The 25,369-nt window shown below is 50.7% G+C and overlaps 1 protein-coding gene across 1 annotated transcript; it reads right to left on the bottom strand.

The window, feature by feature from the left end:
- Nucleotides 1-16,881: 16,881 nt before the first annotated feature.
- On the bottom strand, nt 16,882-21,555 carry LOC102453840 (alpha-1,4-N-acetylglucosaminyltransferase-like). Its single transcript, XM_025187141.2, has 2 exons — nt 21,145-21,555; nt 16,882-17,475 (listed from the first exon to the last, which is right to left on the bottom strand). Exons 1-2 carry the CDS (start codon nt 21,553-21,555, stop codon nt 16,882-16,884), a joined length of 1,005 nt encoding a protein of 334 aa, XP_025042926.2.
- Between the last annotated feature and the right edge of the window lie 3,814 nt (nt 21,556-25,369).

Below are 25,369 nucleotides of genomic sequence, written 5' to 3' on the forward strand. Positions count from 1 at the left end.
TAGGTTCCACTTAATATTGTAACCCCCTTTTTCCTCCCTGGGTTACTCGGGAGCAGGTTACACTCACAGGTGTGCTTGGGCACCTGATGGTCTTGACATAAAAGGAGACCCTGAGTATCCCAGTGGTGATGTTGTTTGGTTGGGGAAAACCTACCCACCCCCTTGCTGCTGTCCCTTGCTTGCAAAGAACATACAATGGCGGTGCCTCCACCTGACTGGCCTTGTACACACTTACTGGTGTGCCTTGGGAGCCTCCAAGAATAAACTCATTCCAGAAATAATCTGGATCTAATTCCAGAACAACTACAAATCATAGACATCTAATAGATTGTATTCAAATAAACAATCTTTACTTAACTTAAATAAACAGGGGTTAACAGATTAACAATGAATAGCACGAACAAAGTACACAACAATAATTGGAACATATCTATCTAGCATTTGCACTGTCAATATTGACCCCACCCCAGAGTGTGCACACCCCTGGACTCAGAGTCCCAGACTCTTGCTTGCGTGAGCGCGCTTGAAGAACTGCAGAGTCTCATGCTGTGCCTACCAGTTCCAAAGGCATCTAGTCCCAGTCGGTAGCTGCACTCTAAGGCTGTGTCTAGACTACATGCCTCTGTCATCATAGGCATGTAGATTAGACACATAGGCAAAGGCAAATGAAGCCGCGATTTAAATGATCGCGGCTTCATTTACATTTACATGACTGCCGCGCTGAGCCGACAAACAGCTGATCAGCTGTTTGTCCACTCAGTGCACTAGTCTGGACACTCCCCTGCCGACATCAAAGCCCTTTGTCGGCAGCCCCGTTATTCCTCGTGGGATGATTAATTCGAACTACCTAGCCCGTGCCGCATGCAGCCGCGGACAGGTACTTGAAACTATGGGGCATTTAAAAATGGCGGCGCCCAGGAACATGCAAATATTTAAATCCCAGGCTTCATTTGCAAGGTCGAATGCCTACATTAGTCACCCCAGTTTGAACTAGGGTGGCTAGTGTAGACATACCCTAACAGCCTCTGGACTGGATCAAACTCCTCCACAGCAGCCTGGCTCCCCTTCTGTTCCAAAATCCAAGGGCAGAATCCCAGACTGCTAGGCCTCTCTTCCCATGCATGTGGAGAGAACCCCCATCTCCCACACAAGAGTCACTTCCTTCATGTTTTTCCCAAGGGCTCATGGGAATTGTAGTCTGTGAGACTGGATTGCAGCACACAGGGTCTTTCCAGAAAATAAGCAGAGGCACCTTTAGTAAGGGAATTACAATATGATTGCTGTTAATAGCACAGTGTCCTATGAGAGGAATCTACACAATAATAAAACATTAGCCATTGTTGTTGTGAATCTCACTGAAACTCGAAATGTTGAATAATTCCATTATTAGGTGCGATGGAACACTACCAGCTTCCACAGGTGAATTTCCTTTTCTGAGGCTGACACATGCTCCTCTTCCAGAGTTTTCTTGGCTGTTTGGAGCTCTGCTTCTAAAAGCGTTTTCATGGCTTCTGCCTGTTTTATCCTAGATGCAGCACAGGAGGGGAGAATGCCCAGTGAGAGCGCTGGTGGCTGGCGGAGGGAGACACGGAAGGGGTCGGCCTGTGGGCCGCGGTGTCCAAACGGAGCATTTGTGCCGAGCAGTGATGGATTGAGCAGTCGCCCAGCCACAGCTCCTGTCAGAAGCCCCCTGCAGGGAATCGTTCCGAGTCCCGTCTGCCCATGGCCCATTCTGGCTCTGGAAGGCGTTACCAGCCGGCAGTGACTGTCTGGGACAGACCGGCTAGGACCAGCCGCTGCCCCCGATGAACCAGCTGAACTGCCTCAGCAATGGGGAAGTGGCCACACCCCCTGCCTGGCCGCTGGGGTAGCGGCCCTGTTGAGCTGGCCCCGCAGCAGACCGGCTGCTCTTCACTCGGTGCCAGGCCTGCAGCTGCCTTTGTCCTTCCAGGCCTTGCGCCAGCCCCTGGCAGCCGCTTTAGAACCGTAGAATCAACGTAGTTCGATGCAGCGCTTCCTCGGTAGGGAGACGGCTTTCGACTTTGAGAGCAATGCACCGTGGGTAGCTAACCCACAGTTCCAGCACTGCTTTGCAGCCAAGGAGCTTGGGGTTGGTTCTCAATTCTCAGCCCCCCTCCAGGATTACCTCATCGTACTGAACTGGACATTCTTTTTTTTTTTTTTTTGCCAGGTGCCTGGAAAATAATTTGATCTGCTGGTTTGTCCTGCGGCTGGAGATTTGCATCGTTCTCACCGGCACTGGGGCAGCGACGGGAAAGTGTCTGTGCAGCGAGAGGCAGGTTCCTGCGCCCGCGGGCTCAGCAGAACCAGACCCAGCCTGTTGCATTCACAGCAGCTGTCTGCCCGGCAGCGCCCAGGCATGCGGGTGGGAGAGGGCTCGAGTCGGGGAGAGAGAGGCATTCAGAGGTGCATCCCTCTCATCTACAGTACAGTCTGGGCCTGTTGATTTGGGAGGAGGCTGTGGATTTACCTCAGGGGTTTGGTGAGAGTAACAGAGGGCATGCCATGGGGGCTCCCTTTTTTTTTTTTTTTTTTTTTTTTGTATTTCCAAATATTCCCTCAGGCAAAACTCTCACTGGCTGCAGACCCGACTGCACTTCAGGACGTGGACCCTGGTTCTGAAACTGCTGTATTTCTACTGTCCTTATTCCTTCTATTTTGCCCATTGGGCTCCAAACCTCTTACCCACTTTCACATGCTTTTTCCTTCTTATCGTCCTTCTTATCGCCTCCAGTTCTTCCTGTTTGTTACCCAGACTTCTCGCATTGGTGTACCAACACCTTAGATAACCAGTTGATCGCCCTACGCTCTCCATTTGAATCAGGAGTCCTCCTTTGTTGCTCATTCCTCTTTGCATTTCTTCCCGGTATCCGACTTCCCTACTCCCCTCAGGGTTTTGGTCACAGTCCCGCAGTGAACCTAGTTTAAAGCCCTCCTCACTAGGTTTGCAAGCCTGCCTGCAAAGATGCTCCTTCCTCTCTTTGTTAGGTGGATCCCATCTCTTCCTATCAATCCTTGTGACTGGAACAGCATCCCATGGTCGAAGAAACCAAAGCCCTCTCTCTGACACCACCTGCACAACCACGCATTTACTTCCTCAATTCGACGATCCCTACCCAGTCCTTTCCTTTCAACAGAAAGGATGGACGAGAACACCACTTACGCTCTGAATTCTTTGATCCTTCTTCCCAACTCTACGTAATCCGCAGTAACCCGCTCAAGGTCATTCTTGGCCGTATCGTTAGTTCCCACATGGAGAAGCAGGAAGGGGCAGCGATCCGAAGGTTTGATCAGTTGTGTAAGACTCTCGGTCACATCCTAAATTTGAGCAGCACACCTCTCAAGATTCACGGCAGATGGATGGCTCAGTCCCTCTTAGGAGGGAGTCCCCAACCAAGACTACTCGCCTTCTTCTTTTGCGGGTGGTGGTTGTGGAACCCCCATCCGTAGGACTATGCATCCCGTGCCTTCCAGTAGAAGTGGTTCCCTTCCGATTTCTTTCTTGTGAGGTCCCTTCCAAAGCATTCACCATTACAGATCCCATGGAGAGAGCCTGAAAGCGATTACTTACCTCTGTAGCAATGAGGGATTCCTGGGCTGGCCTTTTTTTCCTTCTAGAAGTTACATGCTGCCAGATCTCTTCCTCGTCCTGTACTGCCCTCTCTGGCTCTTCTGCCTGCGTGCTTGCAGGATTAAACACTGCCTTCTAGCGAGGAAGTCTTCATTCTCTTTGATCAAGCGTAGGGTTGACACTTAGGCCTCCAGTCCTCTAATTTTTTCCTCCATAATTTTTTCTTTCCAGTCCTAGTATTCTATGATTCTCTGATTAACATAAGTAACTTCTTTCTTTTGTTGTCCTTATAGATCCCACTCTCTCTGTAACTTCCACTCCAGTTCACCTGATGAAGTGGGTTTTCCCCACTAATGCCCCAGTAAATGTGTTAGTCTCTCAGGTGCCACAGGACACCTTGTTTTACCAAAATTAAGTGCACTTTAAGCACAGTCAGTCTTAGCTGATTTTTTTGGTAACTTTGATTGACAGCTCATTACAAAACAGGAGAATCAAGAATTAAACAAAATCACAGAACTGAGTTGGCATTAATCTCTCTGACTCTGGCAGCAGTTTAGGGAAAAGGCTTGTCAAGCGTCCGTTGGTTCAAGTCTTGGAGTTTCCAGTCCTGAAACCAAAGGTGTTTTCTGCTTGTCTTAATGGCAATGAAAAGGGCCACAGATCATAACAGGGAGGAGAAACTGCCTGGAGAAACTGGAACAGCAGGCTGTGTGCAAGCAAAGGACTCTACTGAGCTAAGGTGCTGTGTGTTTGGAAAAGAGCAGGGGAAAGACCCAGAAAAAAGAACAACTGGCTGTCTTGTCTGGTGAGCTCCATAGGAGGGAGCCAAAGAGCCAACACTTGCTCACACCTTTCAGGAAGTGGTTCATGTATTTTTCTATGTTGATTCTCACTGTAGAGCATTGGTAAAATTAGAATGAACACCACCTACTTGACTGTGCAGTCCCTGTGGGAGCAGAGTTATTATCCATGTGTCCTCTGTTTTCTCTCGGCTGCATGAAATGAAAAATAAACGCATAGGTCAAATTCAGCCTTACTGCACAACCTCAGTGGATCAGAAGTTGCTGCATGAAGGAGGCAGAATTTGGCCCCATGTCTGGACTGACCAGTGTTTTGGGTGTGCTCCCTCTGCGTGGCCCACTTGATCGCATGTTTCCATTATCGACGGTTCTGCCAGTGCTCACGAGCCAGCCAGAGCTTTGTGAACAGCAGCCTGTGCCGAAGGGGCCACTTGTGTTCTCTTGACAACGGGCCGGCTCTAGGCACCAGCAAATCAAGCTCGTGCTTGGGGTGGCACATTGCCAGGGGTGCCATTCCGGCCAGCTTTTGTTCCTGGAAGTGCCACCCCACCCGGCTCTGGCCCCGAGGGCTTTGCGGTTCCACTGTGCGCTGCGTGTTCTGGTGCGGGGGGCGTGCCACGGCCGGGCCTGGAGGCACACAGGGCACTGTTGGGGGCATGGGATGTCTGTGCCCCGGCGCCCCCCCTTGGCCACCGCATCCCCCTCCCTATCCCGCCCACGCCGTGAACATGGCGGAGATAAGAGCCCGGCTCTGGGGCGGGGGCTGGCCAGGGGCATCCCGCAAGTTAGTTCCCCGGGCGGGGAGGCCACCCTGTATCCCTCCCGCGGCCCTCTGCCCCCGTGGCGGGGGTCCTACATGAGGACGGGGACAGGGATGCTGAGGTGAGGGATGCACACCTTGCTGCGCGGGGTGGAGACAGAGACGCGGCCGGGGATGAAGCGGCCCTGCCCTGCAGGGGGCAGCCGGCCATGGGGGTGCTGTGACGGAGCCGATGGGCGCCGCACTCTCAGGGCAGGGACCTTGGGGGGGGCGGGCTCAGAGACCGGAGCGGAGGCACCCATGCTGGCTCCACTTGCAGCGAATCTGCCCGGAGCCGGAGCTGACACTGGTGAAGGTGGGGAGGTGGCAGAGAACCCACGCAGGTACAGAAGGGGTGAATGGTGGGGGCAGGCTAGCCCCGCCCCCACATAGAGGGACACACGCCCCGTAGGGCCAAGCCAACACTGCAGCGTGGTCTTTAAAACAGGCCGGGCCCTGGTCAAAGGGGGAGAGCTGGGCAGAGTGAGTGGAGGGGGCGGAGCGGTGTCCGGAGAAGCGGGAGGAATGGGTCTGGTGGGGGGCTGTGACGGGACGAGTGGGGCATGAGAAGGGGGTGAGTAGGGAGTAATCCAGCCCAGGGCAGGGCGTCCTGCTATGGGTCAACCGTTAGGAGAGGAGAGAGATCTCCCCTTCCTTAGGGCTCTGGGCTGGGACCTGAAGGAGTGGGTGGCCTGTGTTCCCCTACTCCCCGCATCGCTGGTGGGAAGCGGGGTGGCAAAAGGGGGGCCAGTTGTAGTGGGCAAGAGTAAGTCTCAGGTCCGACACTGGGCTCTCAAAGTACAAAGGATGCTACACAGGTATCTGTCAAACACAAGTCGTTTATTTCCTGACAGCTAACAGCTGTGCCCCATAACTGGAAGAACAATATAACAGAGAAGGGGCATATCTTGTGTCCGTCTCTGCAAGCCTGGAACCCCAGGTAGGCTGCGGACGAAGTGGGAGGTTGTCTCAGCTTCCAAGGAGCCAGTACCCAAAGCCCGTCGGTGAGGTTCAATTTGTTAGGCGTTGAGGCAGCCTTAAATACAGTTTTCCTGCCTTGTTTGGCAGCTTGGAAATTTCCAGAGATTACTCATTACGTGCTGATGTAGGACTGAACTGTAAGTTATCAGTCTGGTTCTGTTCTGGATCTACTTGCTCTTTGGCCCTGTTTACGTGATCAGGACTTTAGGGTAAACAAGATTGTTATGTTCCTGCCCTTATCTACAATTCGTTCTTTCTATAATGGCGTATGTTCCCAAAGACTTGCTTCTGGCTCATCTGTTGTAGGGAATATGGAAAGAGGAGAAAGAATGCAGGCCTCACCACCCCTAAACTGGCAGGTACAAAGTTCTTCCGCAATTGACCCCTATACCAGTGTATTGGCAAAAGAAACTAGTAACAGTATTAAAGACACCGGTTCCGCCCTTGGGCAGCTGTAATATTGACTGGGGAAGGACTAACGGAACTCGGAAGGGGTGGGCAGGAGGTACCCGACTGAGACCCATGCTGTTCAACATATTCATGAGAGATCTGGAAGAACATGGCACATTGTGATGTGGCAAAGTTTTCAGATAATAGAAAACTAATCAAAACATTAGTTTTGATTAACATGGCCCCATAATACGCCAACATTTTTATGGCTGACCTGGAACAACGCTTCCTCAGCTCTCATCCACCTTCTCTACCTACGCTACATCGATGACATCTTCATCATCTGGACCCATGGGAAGGAGACTCTGGAAGAATTTCACCATGATTTCAACAGCTTCCACCCCACCATCAACCTCAGCATCAACCAGTCTACACGGGAGGTCCATTTCCTGGACACCACGGTGCAAATAAGTGACGGTCACATCAATACCATCCTATACCAAAAGCTTACCGACCACTATGTTTACCTGCATGCCTCCAGCTTCCATCCCGAACACACCACACGATCCATTGTTTACAGCCAAGCACTGAGGTACAACCGCATATGCTCCAACCCCTCAGACAGAGACCTACACCTACAAGATCTTCAACAAGCATTCTGTAAACTACGATACCCACACGAGGAAGTGAAGAGACAGATTGACAGAGCCTGACGTGTACCCAGAAGCCTCCTGCTACGGGACAAGCCCAAGAAAGAAACCAACAGAACACCACTGGCCATCACCTACAGTCCTCAGCTAAAACCTCTCCAACGCATCATTAGTGATCTACAACCCATCCTGGACAATGATCCCTCACTTTCACAGGCTTTGGGAGGTAGGCCAGTCCTTGCTCACAGACAACCCGCCAACCTAAAGCATATTCTCACCAGCAACTACATACCGCACCATAATAACTCTAACTCAGGAACCAATCCATGCAACAAACCTCGGTGCCAACTCTGCCCACATATATACACCAGCAACACCATCACAGGACCTAACCAGATCAGCCATACTGTCACTGGTTCATTCTCCTGCACATCTACTAACGTAATATATGCCATCATGTGCCAACAATGCCCCACTGCTATATACATCGGCCAAACTGGACAGTCCCTACGTAAAAGAATCAATGGACACAAATCAGATATTAGGAATGGCAACATACAAAAACCTGTAGGAGAACACTTCAATCTCCCTGGACGCACAATTGCAGATCTAAAGGTAGCCATCCTGCAGCAAAAAAACTTCAGGACCAGACTTCAAAGAGAAACTGCTGAGCTCCAGTTCATCTTCAAGTTTGACACAATCAGCTCAGGATTAAACAAAGACTGTGAATGGTTTGCTAACTACAAAAGCAGCTTCTCCTCTCTTGGAATTCACACCTCCAGATCAGCTACTAGAAGTGGGCCTCATCCTCCCTGATTGGATCCACCTCGTCATCCCCAGCCTGATTCTGGCCTGCATATTTATACCTGCCTCTGGAAATTTCCACTACATGCATCTGACGAAGTGGGTCTTTGCCCACAAATGCTTATGCTCCAACACTTCAGTTAGTCTATAAGGTGCCACAGGACTCCTCGCTGTTTTTGCAGATTCAGATTAACGCAGCTACCCCTCTGATACTAATCAAAACATTGAGTCCAAAGCTGACCAAGAAATGCTTCCTGTTCCCTGGCTCACCTTTCAGGTACAGGCTGTGCAGTTTATAGGCCTACCTGGCCCACATGTGTGAATATCCGATGGCAGTGGGAAGACAGAGTTCTGGTCTATGTGTTCTGACCAAGAATGGCCGTTCTTATGTTCTTAAATTACGTCAAAGTTCTCCTGAGAGGTTCTTGGAAGATCTGGCCTATTGGTAGAAATTCAGCCTCTGCCAGATTATTTATCTTTCAAAATACTTTTGGTGAACCAAAACCATTCAAATGAAATTGCATTTCAAATGCCGAATTCAACCTGAAAGGAAACATGTTGTTCACATGCTCCGTGATTTGTTTTTTTTTTTTTTTAAACTTTCTAAAAATTAGAAAGGAGAAGATGTTTTGCATCAAAGCACCCTGTTTCAAAAATGCTTAGAAACACCTCGTGTTGATCTTTCTGGAGTCTCGTTTCCCCAATCAACACAATCTGGTGAATTCTGCATAAATGTTTCAGTTCATACAAAACTTCACATTTCAGTTTAAAAAAATGCAAAACTTTTCACCCGGCTCTTGTTAATGGTACTCAAATTGTGTAAGGAAACTTGCGCCACCAAGATTTGGTGGTGACGGGGGACTTCAACTATCCAGATATATGTTGGGAAAATAACACAGTGGGGCACAGACTATCCAATAAGTTCTTGGACTGCATTGGAGACAACTTTTTATTTCAGAAGGTTGAAAAAGCTACCTGGGGGAAGCTGTTCTAGATTTGATCCTAATAAATACGGAGGAACTGGTTGAGAATTTGAAAGTGGAAGGCAGCTTGGGAGAAAGTGATCATGAAATCATAGAGTTCACAATTCTAAGGAAGAGTAGAAGGGAGAACAACAAAATAGAGACTATGGATTTCGGGAAGACAGATTTTGGTAAACTCAGAGAGCTGATAGGTAAGGTCCCATGGGAATCAAGACTGAGGGGAAAAAAATGAGGAGAGTTGGAAGTTTTTCAAAGGGACATTGTTAAGGGCCCAAAAGCAAGCTATTCTGCTGCATCAGAAAGATAGAAAATATGACAAAAGACCGCCTTGGCTTAACCACGAGATTTTGCATGATCTAAAAATAAAAAAGGAGTCATATAAAAAGTGGAAAGTAGGACAAAGTACAAAGGATGAATATAGGCAAACAGCACAGGAATACAGAGGCAAGATTAGAAAGGCAAAGGCACAAAATGAGCTCAAACTAGCTACGGGCATAAAGGGAAACAAGAAGATTTTTTATAAATACATTAGAAGCAAGAGGAAGACCAAGGACAGGGTAGGCCCACTGGTCAGTGAGGAGGGAGAAACAGTAACAGGAAACTTGGAAATGGCAGAGATGCTTAATGACTTCTTTGTTTCGGTCTTCACCGAGAAGTCTGTAGGAATGCCTAACATAGTGAATGTTAGTGGGAAGGGGGTAGGTTTAGAAGATAAAATAAAAAAAGAACAAGTTAAAAATCACCTAGAAAAGTTAGATGCCTGCAAGTCACCAGGGCCTGATGAAATGCATCCCAGGATACTCAAGGAGCTGATAGAGGAGGTATCTGAGCCTCTAGGTATCATCTTTGGAAAATCATGGGAGACAGGTGTGGGGAAAATCAAATAACTCCAATTGTGTCTAAAGGAGGGACTGTGCAGGAAATCAAAACTCTCTAAAAGAAAACTGCTGTAAGGGTTAAAAGTTTTCCAGACCTCTCTCCCTGTATCAGAGTGAAATCAAGTTAACTCTAATCAAGACCCTTACAATGCCTATCTCAAGTTCATGAATACTCCTAGTCTGTCACAAATTATCATGTATACTCATGTATCTTTGTCACAATTTGCCTTGTAAGATTACTCACTCCACATTCTCATGTGCCTTTGTTTTGTAAAACTTACTTCTAGCACTCCTGGGGTGAACAGAAGTCTCAGAGTACTTCTGCTGAGACTTTGATATGTTAAGGAAAACAATCAACAACTGAGCTGTCTAAGCATTCTGTATAAAGGATCCAAAAACCTGTAACTCAGGGCTGACTGCTATTGTTCTCTAGTAGCAGTCAGACTGCATGCATGCATAATAAAGTTTTCCCTTCTAGGTTTCTCTCCTGCCTCACTGATTTGATTTGACCTCCGGCCTCGAACCCTTCTGGGGGCTCTGTACCCCAGGGGAGCGAGATTTCCCCCTCACAGGAGAGATTCCAGAAGACTGGAAAAGGGCAAATCTAGTGCCCATTTATAAAAAGGGAAACAAGAACAACCCAGGAAACTACAGACCAGTTAGTTTAACTTCTGTGCCAGGAAAGATAATGGAGCAAGTAATTAAGGAAATCATCTGCAAACACTTGGAAGGTGGCAAGGTGATAGGGAAGAGCCAGCATGGATTTGTAAAGAACAAATCATGTCAAGCCAATCTGATAGTTTTCTTTAATAGGATAACGAGTCTTGTGGCTAAGGGAGAATCGGTGGATGTGGTATACCTACACTTTAGTAAGGCGTTTGATATGGTCTCGCATGATATTCCTATCAATAAACTAGGCAAATGCAACTTAGATGGGGCTACTATAAGGTGGGTGCATAACTGGCTGGATAACCGTACTCAGGGTATGTCTACACTACAGCACTAATTCGAACTAACTTAATTCGAATTAGTTAATTCAAACTAAGCTAATTCGAACTAGCGCATCTAGAACTAAAAACTAGTTCGAATTAGCGTTTTGCTAATTCGAACTAGCATGTCCACATTGAGTGGACCCTGAACTGAGGTTAAGGCTGGCCGGAAGCAGTGCCGGCAGGGCATCAGGTTAGGACTTAGAGCGTGGAGCTGCTGTCTCAGGCTAGCCGAGGGCTGTGCTTAAAGGGACCCGACCCCCACCCTGGACAGACAGTTCTCAGGGGTTCCCCACTCGCTTGTCTAACTTGATGAGGGACAGCAAAGCAGTCCTGGCTTGGAGTGCCCTGAGTGCCCACACTCAGCGTATCACAGGACTCGGCCATCAGCCCGGCTGCACTTGCCGCAGGCTGCCATCCGGGGGGGCCGGTTAATCGGGAGGCTGCAGGAGAGCTTCCACCCTGAGGAGCCCGCAGAGCCAGTCCTCCCCATCGGGGGCTCGTACCCCATTCCTCCCTCACCTCCTTCCACTTACCCCTCCCTAGCCCCCCTTCCTGATGTACAAAATAAAGGACACGTGTGTTCAAAAATAGAAACTCTCTTTATTGAACAAAACTCGGGGAGACTGGGAAAGGGAGGTGGGAGAGGGGAAGAGAGAGGGTGGGAGAGGGGAGGGCAACTAAAATGATCAGGGGTTTGGAACAGGTCCCATATGGAGAGAGGCTAAAGAGACTGGGACTTTTCAGCTTAGAAAAGAGGAGACTGAGGGGGGATATGATAGAGGTCTATAAAATCATGAGTGGTGTGGAGAGGGTGCATTCAGAAAAGTTCTTCCTGAGTTCCCATAAAGAAGGACTAGAGGACACCAAAGGAAAGGAATGGGTAGCAGGCTTCAAACTAATAACAGAAAGTTCTTCTTCACAAAGCAAATAGTCAACCTGTGGAACTCCTTGTCAGAGGAGGCTGTGAAGGCTAGAACTAGAACAGAGTTTAAAGAGAAGTGAGATAAAGTCATGGAGGTTGGGTCCATGGAGTGCTATTAGCCAGGGGGTAGGAGTGGTGTCCCTGCCCAAAGTTTGTGGAAGGCTGGAGAGGGATGGCACGAGACAAATGGCTTGGTCATTGTTTCGGTCCATCCCCTCCAGGGTCCCTAGTGTTAGCCACTGTCGGCAGACAGGATACTGGGCTAGATGGACCTTTAGTCTGACCCAGTACGGCCGTTCTAAGCTCAGGGCTCATGGTCGGGGGTCTCACTGGACCACCCTGATTTTCATGCAAACCTGCTCCTGGGTGGCCAGGCTGGCAGCTCTCCTGCCCTAGACGGCCACTTTCCTGTGCCTAGTGCGGAGGTCGTGGATGAGGTCCACGATGTCCGCACTAGACCTGGTGGGCGCCCGCCTCTTGCGGCCCCGAGCAGGCTCCTGGGAGCCGCCAGCCTGGTCCCGGGAAGAGGCAGAGGGCTGGGTGGCAGCGGGTGGCTGGCTCATCTTGTGCCAGGTGCAGGGTCTGCTGGCTGGGCGCTGGCAGGCTTGCACCTGGCACAGGCACCGTAGCCAGACCGTGCCCCTTTAAGGGCTCCGGGGCCGGGAGGGGGGCAGACGAGTTTCCCTGGTGGTGCCCAGAGTGGCCACCAGGGCAAGCTGGGGAGGGCTAGCCTCCCACTAGTTCGAATTAAGTGGCTACACAGCCCTTAATTCTAACTACTTAATTCGAACTAGGCGTTAGTCCTCGTGGAATGAGGTTTACCTAGTTCGAATTAAGCGCTCCGCTAGTTCGAATTAAGTTCGAACTAGCGGTTTGCCTGTGTAGCGCCTCTGAAAGTTAATTCGAACAAATGTCTGTTAGTTCAAATTAACTTTGTAGTGTAGATATACCCTCAGAGAGGAATTATTAATGGTTCACAATCCTGCCACAAAGGGGGGTTTCGCAGGGGTCTTTTCTGGGACCGGCTCTGTTCAATATCTTCATCAACGATTTAGATATTGGCATAGAAAGCACGCTTATTAAGTTCTCAGTCAATTCCAAGCTGGGAGGAGTTGCAATTGCTCCCTGGGGCAGGGAGGCCCGTCCATATAGGCGAACTAGGGTGCCAAGTTAAATGGGGTGCCAAATGATGGCGCAATATCTTTGAGGGGTTTGGAGGCGGGGGCACCGATTGCATGATTTGCCTAGGGCGCCAGTTGCAGGCAGCTAGTCTAGGGCTGCCCCTGCCCTGGGGCTCGCTGCCCTCCCCCTATTTGCAACGGCACCACCATGGAGCTGTGGGGACGTCCATGGGGTGCTCCTTGTCTGCAGGGGACCGGCTGTGCCACTGGCACAAAAGGCCTGGGAAGGGATCTGCCGTCTGTGAAATGAAATGGTTAAATGACGAGGTGCAGTTGCTCTTTGGTCGACAGGGAAACAACCAGGGGGCGGTGGTTGGCTCTTTGCCTGCACATGCCGGTTTCCAGAGCTAGCGCAGGCAGATAGTAAACAATTCAGAGCTGTAAAAACACTGTAACGGGGCAATTTCCTGCAAGAGCCTGGGCAACCGGATTAGACGGAGTTTCTGTTTTCACTGTCAGCTTGGGGCGGGGAGAGAGCCCTCCAGGTGCTAATACCAGTGTGTGTGGGGGTGGTGGGGCGGGGGCAGAGATCCTCAGTTGTAAGTCCTGCAGAGAGACCCCAGCCCCTCGGGGGGACCCCCCACCCTGCCTCACACTGGAGTCTCCCGGCACCCGCAGGCACAGGAAGGGTTTTGGGGTCACTAGGCCGAGTTTAATGGCTCGGGGCCTGCTTCCTGATCAGCAACCGGCCCGTCTAAGGGGGCTGCTCATCCTTAGGGAAGGCTTGGAAGGGCCAATGCAGTAGGGTTGCAGCCGAGGGGGTGGGGGGGGGGGGGATCAGTTGTGGTTGTGTCAAGAGCCGTAAGGAGGCAGTTTCAGTGCCCTGGGCAGCAAACATATTTACACCCCCTCCCGCTTTCCCCAGCGTTTCTCCTCCTTGTTTTTCTGCCCCAGGGTTTTGTGCCCTGCCCCTCTCCCTCCCCCTCCACTCTGCTTCGGGCCCCGGCAGAGAGGCCGTTTGCCGTCTCTGAGGAGAAAAGTGAGGCAGGCCTGCTGACTTGGTGGAGTGGGTGGGCCCCCACACTTGGCCGGCAGTCTGCCCCTCGGCTGTGCCCGAACCGCAGCCTGGACCTCGCCTGAGCAAGGCATCCAGTTGGGTGCTCCCGCTAAGACTGTTGGTCTGTGTGTTTGTTTGGCCGCCCCAGGCTGGGCTTTGAACTATTTGTTGCCGCCTGCCCTGAGCAAGGGCCTGGGCTCCAGACCAAAGCCACCGTTAACTCCCCAAAAGACTAAACAGGGTGTTGTGGGGCGGAGTGGCCGCCCCTGACCCCGAGGGGGAGGCACCTCTCCCAGAGCCCGACCGGCTCACAGGCAGGGATGAGAAGCCCAAGCCTTGGGCCTTCTAAATGGCCACTGGAGCAGCTCTGAGGTGCGGGGAGGGAGGGCACCATGGTCCCAGTGGCACCGAGGGCTGCTGGGATTCACTCCTTGGACACACGTCAGGTAAAGGGGAAGAGGGAAAAACCTTCTACGAGGGGCAAGATTTTGTTCCAGGTTACTGGGTCGGGGCAGGGGGGGCCAGGCAGAGGCTGTTTGTGAATTTTCAGAGCCCCCCCCACCCCTCCCCGGGTCAGTGATACTCAGATTGTGGCACCTTTGACGTCTCTCCTGCTGCTCTTTGCAGCACGTGCTCTTCAATCCCTGTGGGATTCCAGTGTTCACCCATCCGGGGTGCGTCTACACGGCACCGTGGCTTGAAACAAGATACCCAATGTGAGCCATGCAAATTGCACATCTTATTTCGATCTCATTTCAAAATAGCTTATTTCAAAACCTGGTGCTGTGTAAAATAACCGCCTGATCCGAAGCGTCCCTTGCTCCTCGTGGAACGGGGTTTAGAAGGACATCGGAATAGTGAAATAACGGGCTTGCTCTTAAGACACGGGACAGGTATTTTGGGATACTCCCTTACTAGCCAGCTGTCAGACACAAGGTCAGTCGACTTGCTGTGAAACTCACATCTACATGGTCCCTGAACGAATTAACGTAAACTCCGGTGGCTCTTATGGCTGTGGGGCGCGCTCTGCAGTTTGTTTTCCCCACAAACATCAGGGATGGGGAGAGGCTTTCACCAGGAAAATGCCAGCAAGGAACAAGCTGAGTGGGGGTTTCTCCTCAGGCCGGCCCACAGGAACCCGGATTTTGCGGGGGCTCAGTGCTGGCAGCTGCTTTCCCAGGTGGCTTTGAATTCCCTGGGGGAGGGGGGGGGGGGGTTACACCATGGGAAACCTTCCCTGTGTCCCAGCAGCTGTGCAGGGCCCGGTGCCTCCATAGCCACGTTGGGACCCTGCGCGCCCCGAGCCCCGAGCCCCCGGCCCGGCGCTTTGCAAACTCTGCCTCTGCAGGGCCAGGTCGTGGTTCGCTTCCCTTGCTCCCTGAGGCCAGGACGGGCCGTGTCGCCAGGCTGGGCCAGTCACAGAGATCCCAAGGGAACAGGCCGGCGTGGTAGGAGCAGGCCAGGCCCATGTTTCTCAGTCCTTTGCATCCCCGGGAGGATGCAGGGGTGTCACTCGCTGCCAGGCTGGGGGAGGCTGGCAGCCTGCTAAGCAGTTTCAGAACCAGGCCCCACACCCTGAAGGGCACAGTCGGGTCTGCAGCCAGCGAGAGTTTTTCCTGAGGGAGGTGGGGCTACCACCTTCGACATGCAAAAAAACAACAAAAAAAGGCAGCCCCCAATGCAAGCCCCCTGTTACTCCCACCCCTGAGGTAAATCCACAGCCCCTCCCCCCGAACAGGGCCAGACAGCACTGGAGATGAGAGAGATACATCTCCAGGGGCCTCACTCTCCCCCAACTCGAGCCCTCTCGCACCCGCATGCCTGGGCGCTGCCGGGCAGACAGCTGCTGTGCATGCAACAGGCTGGGTCTGGTCCTGCTGAGCCCGCGGGCGCAGGAACCTGCCTCTCGCTCCACGGACACTTTCCCGTCCTGCCCCAGCGCCGGTGAGAACGATGCAAATCTCCAGCCCCAGGACAAACCCAGCAGATTAGATTATTTTCCAGGCACTTGGCAAAAAAAAGGGGGAAAAAAGAATGTCAGAGTGCCAAACGATTTATGTGGGACGGAGTGGTAGGGAATGGGGGGCCCATCCGCTGTGGACTGGCTGGAGGAGACTCCCGGGCCATAAACAGGAATTGCCTCATGTCAGCATGGTAGCCCTTGCGTGTCATGCCAGGAACGGCAGGTTCTGCAGGACTGCAGCAGCCGCCTGTCTGCACACACTGTGCAAAGGCGGGGTCCGGAGCTGAAGCAAAGGAGAAACAAACAATCGTAGTGAACACCTCGAGGGGGGCGGGAGGTGCGGGCCGTTGTTCGCTGAGCGCCACTGTATTCACCGTTATTGAACATCAATATTACAGTAACACGGTGAAGCCTCAGTCTCATTGCACAGGGTGCTATAGACACTCACAGCAAATGACCGGGCACAATTTCCAAAAGCATCCAAGAGGACGAATGATGAAAGGCATTTAGACACCTCCAGGGGAGGAGAGATGCCCAATGGGATTTTCAAAAGCAGTTACAGGCATCTGTAGGCACCAAAGGCCTGATTTTCAGTGGAGCTTTGGAACCCAAAGCCAACGTGACTTTTCACAAGAGGACTCAGGTTCCTCGATCTCTTCAGTGCTTTGGAAAACATTCCCAAAAGGACAAGACACACTTATCAAGTCATCCCCAGAGGAATTTACACCCTTGCTTGCCTACTGATTTCATTAGCTCCTGGGGAATCTTCAGAGAAGAGGTGGATTGTGAGAGGTTCTGTCCTACAAAGTCACCGGCAGACAGAAAAAGGCTGAGAGTCACTGACTCAGGAGATCCGTGTTGTGCACAATTTATTTCAGTCCCAGGATCATGAGGGCTGGAAGAGTCACGTTGTTCCGCTAAATGCTGTCATTCAGTCTTGTTTTGTTACTTACGGAACACTGCCTTCTGGGCCTTGAATAAGGACTTTATACGTGGTGGGGCAATATGTTTTGAAGAGGTTTTCCACTAAGGTGTTACTTCCTGCAACCACACGCTTGTGTTTCCAGTTCTTGTAGTTCCACAGATGCAGAGAATAGGAGTTGTTGAAGTCGACGCTTTTCTCCCAGACCTGGAAGTACCGATTCCATTGTACGTAGGGGATGGGGTAGTAACGCTGAGGATGTAAGTAAGAAATGTTCTGACAGTTTATATCCGTAACCACTTTATGGAAATTGGTTACGGGGCACAACGCCTTGAGCCTCCTTGTCAGTAACCTGGGCCCTTGGTAGCCCCAAATACGTCCTCTGTAATTTTGAACAAAATCCTCCATGCAATCCCAGATGAACTTGTGATGGCGAGAAAAGCCAAAAATCGCATTGCCGGCCAACTGGAAATCCTCGGCCGTGAGGAAGTTTGCTACTGGAACAGGCCTGATGGAGATGACATCAGTGTCCATATAAATCCCACCATATTTCCAGATGAGCGCAAGCCTGATACCATCTGCGCTGACATGCAGCCAGTACCTCTCCCGGGCTGGATTTACCTGCAGAGTTGGAAAGGGATCACAGAGATGCAATTGACTCCACTTCGAAACATCTCAACTCCTGCTCCTGTTAGCTATATACTGTACAAAACTCCCAGACGTGTCTGTCCTAACTGTAATCCCTTTGTCAATGACTGGCTGTTTTTCTTGTTCAGGTGTGACACGGCGCTGGAAAAAGGCAAGAGCAGATGTAACTTTTGTTCAGTGTCATTGTACGAGTGTGTCCCAGGCACAGGAAACCCCAAGGAAATACCCAAGAATTATAACATAAAGAGGATCTGAATCATAATAACATAACAACGGCTACACTGGGTCACATTAAGTATCTAGCCCAGGATCCTGTCTTCAGACAGTGGCCAGTGCCAGGTGCTCATGGGGGAATGAACAGAAGAGGCAACCATCAAGTCATCCCTCCCCTGTCATCCATTTCCATCTTCTGGCCGACAGAATGTAGGGACACTATTCCTGCCCATACTGGCCGATAGCCATTGAGGAACTTAATTTCCATGATTTTATTTAGTTCTTTTTTGAACCCTGTTATAGACTTGGCCTTCAAACATCCTTTGCCTAAAAATACAGGTTGACCATGCACTGCGTGAAGAAACACTTCATTTTGTTTGTTTTAAACCTGATGCCAGTTTTCATTTGATGACCACTTGTCCTTGTATAATTAGGAGTAAATATCAACTTTGTCTACAGCAGTCACAACGGCTACGTCTAGACTGCAAGCCTCTTTCAAAAGAGGCTTTTTCGAAAGAATAAAAAGCCTCTTTTGAAAGAGAGCATGGAGACTACCAGCAGATTTTTCCAAAAAGCACAGTTTGCATGCAATAGCGTCTTTTTTTGAAAGAGTACTTTCGAAAAAAAGGCGTTATTCCTCGTAAAATGAGGTTTACCGCGATCGAAAAAACTGCCGTGTTCTTTCAATTTACGTTAGAAAGAACATGACTGCAGTCTAGATGGAGGTGAAGTTTTTTCAAAAAAACCCTGTAGTCTAGACACACCCTACTTTACAGACCTCAGCCATATCTCCCTATAGTGGTCTCTTTCCCAAGCTGAAAAGTATCAGTTTCTTCTCATACAGAATCTGTTCCTTACCTGTTATCGTTTTTGTTGCACTTTTCTATACAATTACAATATCTCTTTACACTGATGCAGCAACCACATTCCCATGCCATACTCAGCATGGATTTATTTATTTTCTGCCTTTCTACCACTTTCCAAATGATTCCCAACATTCTGTTTCATTTTTCGACTGCCTTGAGCAAATGTTTTTAGAGAACTTTCCATAATGACTCCAAGATCTCACTCTTGAGTGGTAACAGCTAATTTAGCCCCCATCATTTTACTTGTGTAATTGGGATTATGTTTGGTAAGGTGCATTATTTTGCATCTCCCAACATTGAATTTCATCTGCCATTTTGTTGCCTAGTCACCCAGTTTTGAGGGATCCTTTTGGAGGATTTGTCTGGGACTTAACTATTTTCAGTAGTTTGGGATCAGCTGCAGAGTTTCCTGTCTCACTGTTGCCATGACTTTCCAGAACATTTATGACTCTGTTGACTAGGTTTGGTCCCAGAAGAGACTTTTGTGGGACACCAGTATTTACCTCTCTCTATTCTGAAAAGTGACTTCTTGTTTCTACCTTTTAATTCCTATCTTTTAACCAATTATCAGTCCATGAGGAGTCCTTTCCTTTTCTTCCATGACCACTAACTGTGCATAAGAGCTTTTGGTGAGGGACCTTGTCAAAGGCTTTCTGGAAATGTAAGTACAGGCAGTCCCCGGGTTACATGGATCCGACTTACATCGGATCCCTACTTACAAACGGGGTGAGGCAACCCCGCACTAGCTGCTTCCCCCCAGCAGACCAGGGAGACGCGAAGCTAGCGCCCCCCTCAGCAGACCAGGGAGACGTGGAGCGGCTTTTCTCAGCAGACACCTCATCTTGAGAATAAAGGACTGAGGGAAGTGAGGTGTGGGAGAATAAAACTGAGCTCTGGAGAAATGTTTGGCTAGAGTTTCCCCTACAGTATGTACCAGTTCCGACTTACATACAAATTCAACTTAAGAACAAACCTACAGTCCCTATCTTGTACGTAACCTGGGGACTGCCTGTACACTGGATCACCCTTGTTCACGAGATTGTTGGCCACACAACGAATTCTAATAGGTTGATGATGCATGATTTCCCTTTACAAAAAATATGTTGACTTATCCCCAATAAATTATGTTCATCTACATGTCTGGATATATTGTCTTTCACTATAATTTCAACCAGACAGCTGGGTACTGACGTCAGGTTTATCGGCCTGTAATTGCTGGGGCCAGCTCTGGAACCCTTTTTAAAAATGTGTGTCACATTAGCTATCTGCCAGTCATCCAGTCATTTGGTAGAGAAGTTGAATTAAAGGATAGGTTGCAAAGTACAACGAGGAGTCCTATGGCACCTATAAAAGTAACAGATTTACATGGGCATACGCTTTTGTGGGCAAATCTTCACTTTGTCGGATGCATCGTCTTTGCCCGTGAACGCTTATGACCAAATAAATGTCTTAATCTTTAAGGTGCCAAAGGGCTCCTCGTGCGTTTTTCCAGTGTAGACTAACATGGCCATCCCTCTGACACTACCGTTAGTAGTTCTGCATATTCATATTTGAGTTCCTTCAGAACTCTGGGGTGAATACCGTCCGGTGACTTATCACATCTTGTTCCAGAGCTTCCTTTAATGGCACCTCAATCTAGACCAGCGCCTCAGATTTGTCACCTAGAATAAGTGATTCGGGTTTGTGAAATTCCTTCACACTGTCTATCATGAAGATTGATGCCAAGAGCTAATGTATTTTCTCTGCAAAAGCCTTATCGCTCTTGAGTGCTCCTTTAGCATCTTGATCGTCCAGTGGCCCCACTGGTTGGTTAGTAGGCTTCTTGCTTCTCGTGTCCTTTTCGCAATTATTCCTTGAGACAGGCCTGGGCAAAATACGGCCCGCAGACCGGATCCAGCCCGCTGAGGCTGCAGGGCTCCATTTCTGTTTTGAAGCTGCGGGGAAGGGGAGAAGTTTTAGGAACTGCCTTTCCCCAAGCACATTCCCATTGGCCAGTTTCTGGCAGAAACTAGCCAATGCGAGCCACTTGTTAGAATAACAGGCAGCTAAGAAGAATCACGCCCCCACTTCTGGGTAAAAATTGGAGCTCTCTGCTCAAATTGACCTCTGAATTTCTCTCTTGCTTCTAAATCTTGTACCCAGACATTTTTGTGGCAGTCAGACACCTTCACCAAGCCCTAAAACCATGTTTCTCCAGCAGTAAATCCTCACTTTAAATTCATGCTGACTGAAATTTTTCAAATACAACACTTGAATCGATCTCTTGCCTTTTTGGAAAAGGGGGTGATTCACCATTTGGAGAAAATAGGATCGTGAACATTATGATAAGAATAGTCTATTTGCCATGACTCCTGCCATCAGGAACTGTGCAATGTCCATAACAATTTCAATCAATATTTTGACTAATACACGGCAAAGTGTCATAAAAAAGGAGTCCACACTGGGTGCAGCAAAATGACAACAGCTTCAAAACTTGAATAAAAATGTTCCAAGCCCTTCATTTCCCTCCATTTCTACTTTGAATTTTAATCAATAATATTTCCCCCTTAATAGTTCCTCTCACCTTGCAATACCATGGGAGCAGAGGGGTCTCGTAGAAAATAGTTTTCATCGGGAGAGGCAGAAAGAAGACGTTCTCCATGGCAGATAGAAGAGCCAAGGCTGTGGAAGTGGAATTTAAATCGCGCCACATGTTACTGTTCAGCCCTTTCATGAAGAAACGAATGGGTCTGTTGGGGTAGGCCCTGGCAGCAGATTCCACAGAACATGAAGCCAATGGAGAAGGCTCAAGACGGTCTGTGGTCTCCACAAAGATGATGCCGCTGCTCCGTTTCACGTCATCCTCCTGCATCAGGTACGGCTCAGGACTTAGCTCGCATGAGAAGTTGTAGTCAGGGGACCAGAAAAGTTTACAGACAAAGAAAAGGGCAAAGACAAAAGTGATCCAGAGCCCTATTTTGCTTTTCTTCATCATTCTTCCTTGTCTTTGTCTCCCAGCGATAATGAAAGAACTGCTGAAACTGACTTTGTTTGCTTTGGTTAAGACTCTTCTGTCAAATACAACAAGACAGGATTTCAAATGGTGTTATTGCTCTGGATTATTTCTGGTGTAGATTAAAAATCAGATTTTCAAATGTATATTGGATTTTTTCATTTAAAAACATTCTCAATAAAATACTAAATTTTGTATTTCAAAGTAACAGTTACAAATACATCTCATCACAAACATGCTGCACATACACTTACAACCTCATGAAACATGAATGACTGGCGCTATTCTGCCCAGCTTAACTATCAGCTCTTGGTTCTTGCGAGGTCTCGGCTTGAAATTTCTGTTTCTCAGCAGACTGCAGTAAAACACATGCAGGTTGGGTGGGATTGTTTTGTTCTGTGCTTACATGCTGGCTGATTTTGGCTAAGCAGGGCAGAGGAGTTAGTTAGTTAAGACATTGTCTTACCGACAGAGAGACAAATATAGAAAAAAGGGCTGAGGCAGCATAGAAAGGAACCGTGGAGTGGACAGGAAAGAAAAAGGGAAAACTTTTCCCCCAACATCCAGGCAGCCTGTGGAGTTCATTGCCGGGGACGTGCACAGGCCAGAAGCAGAGCTGGGCTCACAAAAGAATTAGGTCGGTTCTGGGAGGGCAGGTTCCTCACTGGCTGTTGGCCAGGAGGGTCCGGAGGGGAGCCCCGTGCTCGGAGGCGCAGGGACACGCGGGCTTCCCCAAGCTGGGATGGGGTGACAAGATCCCTCACTGTTGCCTTGTTCTGCTCCTGCCTTCCGACGCACCTGGCACCACCAAGGCGGAGTCCCAGGACGCTCCACTCACCTCTTGTCTAGCGCCTCCCGCTGCTCAGCCTGGGGGTTAGCGCGTCAGGCCCCCTCTCCTCCACGGTTTGTTCACTGCCGCTCCCTCTGTCCCGTCCTCTCTCTCGCTCTGCCCTGCAGCCCCTCGCCCACTGCGGAACCAAATCTCCTCTGTTCCCTGCCCGCCAGCCCGGTCCCACAGTGCTCCCCTGCCAGGGCGCGGCTCGTCCAATCTCTCCCTTCCACAGTGACCCAAGAGCTCTGCTCATTCGCTGCCCTGCTGGGGCCGCTTCCCCAGGGCTGGGTGGGGGGACGTTCAACCCAGCAGCTCTGTTCTTTCCTCTCCCAGCCCTCACTGCCTGCCCTGCCCAGCTTCCTACAGCTCCTGGTTCTGGTTCAATCTGCTCCAGACGCTCCTCCCTCTATCCTGGGCGTGTTTCCTGCTCTCTGGCTCTTCCTCCAGGTGCCGGTTGTGAGCTCAGTCCTACCCCCCTCCAGCCTGTGTTGGCTGGACGCCCCATCACAGACTCCGCCACTCCACATGGCTCCTGGTGGGAGGGGCAGGTATCATCTTCCCTGCCTCTGATATAGCTAAGCCCAGAGCCCCTCCCTCTCCTGCCCCGTGTCAGCCATTCCCATCCCTTGGCACCTTCTTCCCAGAGGTTTCCACGTCATGCAGGGACACTTAACAGGGCCCCTCTGTAGTTACCCCCCAGGCTCTCCTATCAGGGGCAAGCTGTGCAGGTAACAGACCTACCTGGCTACCAATCCTGCATGGGTGGACACCCCATGACAGTCGGAAGACCGGGCTCTGGGCTACATGCGCTGACCCAGAATGCCTGCTCTTATGTTCAGAATTCTCCTGGCAGGTCCCTGCAAGCTCTGGCCTATTGGCTGAAATTCAGCCTCCTTCCCCCCACAAAAAAGTGTACAAAATATTATCCCCAGGTCTTGTCAACGGTGCTTAAATCCCCTAAGAAAAACTGCAGCAAAGATTGAAATCAGAGCTGAGCCTGTCGGAGAACAGACGTTCATCTAAAAGGCGAGTGCACCCGTCATCTTCTGGGGGTCCCAATAGCTGCAGAATATTGGCTTTTGGGGGGCCCCATGTAAAAGGACTGTGCCAGGGATGTGGAAAATCAGCATCTGCAGCGTGTGCCTACAAGAGAGCTGGGGAGTCTGGGGGTGCCCAGGGTTGGTGGGGGGCCCACGTCATTCTATCTCCACGTCTCCTTTAAATGCCAGTTGCTGATCAGTGCCCTAGACTTTGGCCTCTCGATAGGCTGTTTTCAGCTCACAGTCCTCATTCAAATGGGCACAGAGGTGATCTGGGACCTTGAAAACAATGGGCTGTGGTGAGCAGGAAGCAACGTTCCCCCTCCACCCTCAGGTAATGATTCAGGGAGGCAAACAGATACACAACCCTCCCTTCAGCCTGCGTCTGGGACACACATTCTCCCTCAGCAAGAGAGGGACACGGACCTTGTACCCCACAGCCTGGGAGTGCCAGCAGGCTGACAGGAACCCCTGTGTGTGCCTGTAGCCCAGCCTCAGCCTCTACCGGACCCCGGCGTGGGCCTGGCACAGCTAGACCCATGGACTGCTGTTTGTTCCCCTCAGGGGAGGGCGCGACTTGGTGCCCTGGGATGGAAGGAGGGTCCAGTCATCAAGGCCTGGCCTGGGGCTCAGAGACAAGGGCCTGTCGACATGGCGCTTCACTCCACACCAGAGGGGGCGTTTAGTCCACACCAGCGTGTTCCACCCCAACGGCCCACGTGGCCCCGGCTGTCCCACACCAGAACTTCCCTGGGGCATGCTGCCCTCACCCCGCTTGCAACGGCGCCACCATGGAGCTGTGGGGCCGGCCATGGGGTGCTCCTTGTCCGCAGGGGACCGGCTCTGCCACAGACAGGGCTCGTGGCACAAAGGGCCTGGGAAGGGATCTGGCGGCTGTGAAATGACATGGTTAAATGACGAGGGGTAGCGGCTCTACATAGGGTTACTAGGTTAGTTTAGAAAAAATACCACTTGATCTCAGGTGGGGGCAGGGGACCGGCCTGGAGGGGAGCGGGGCTGGCCAGGAGGAGGCGGTGTGGGGGAGAACCAGCCGCCAGGAATCAGGGCTGGGGGGGTCGAGGGCAGCGGGATTGTCCGGGGGAGATCGGGAGGAGAAGAAGGGCAGAACCGGCCTCCGGAAGCAGGGCTGGTCGGGGGCAGCAGAGCTGGCCAGGAGAGATCAGGAGGAGAAGGGGGGAGAACCATCCAGCCAGGAAGGGATCGGGGGGAGCAGGGCTGGCAGGGAGAGGGTAGTGGGGGGGAGAGAATCGGCCAGCAGGGAGCAGGACTGACCCGGGCTCACACAGATCTCAGGGTCCTGCCAGTTCCGTGCAAGGTCCTGGTGACGCACGAGTGAGTCCGGCCCCGGGGATTCCATCCCGACCCGGCCCCTTGCGTAGTTGCACACTGCCTGGCTCATAGACACGCGCATGCAGCATGAGCATGTCTACCAGCCAGGCAGTGCGCAACTACCTACTGTGACTCCTAGTTATAATAAACTGACCTAATTAGAAAATACCCGACATTTTATACGTCCGATATTTTCTCAATTTGTTTCCCGGACAGAACCCTCAAATACCAGAGTGTCCGATATAAAACAGACACCTGGCAACCCTCGCTCCACGGCTGAGAAGGAAACAACCAGATGGGAGGTTGTTGGCTCTTTGCCTGCACCTACCAGGTTTCTAGAGCCACCACAGGCCGAAAATACACAATTCAGAGCTGTAAAAACACTGTAACGGGGCAATTTCCTGCAAGATCCTGGGCAACCTGATAGGACAGATTTTCTGCTTTCATTGTTCGCTTGGGGTGGGGAGCAGAGCCCTCCAGGTGCTAATATCAGTGTGTGTGGGGCAGAGGGGGCAGAGTCCCTCAGTTGTAAGACCCTCAGAGAGACCCCAGCCCCTCAGGAGGGACTCCCCAC

Source organism: Pelodiscus sinensis, chromosome 10 (genome assembly GCF_049634645.1).
Source record: "Pelodiscus sinensis isolate JC-2024 chromosome 10, ASM4963464v1, whole genome shotgun sequence".
NCBI classification, from domain to species: domain Eukaryota; kingdom Metazoa; phylum Chordata; order Testudines; family Trionychidae; genus Pelodiscus; species Pelodiscus sinensis.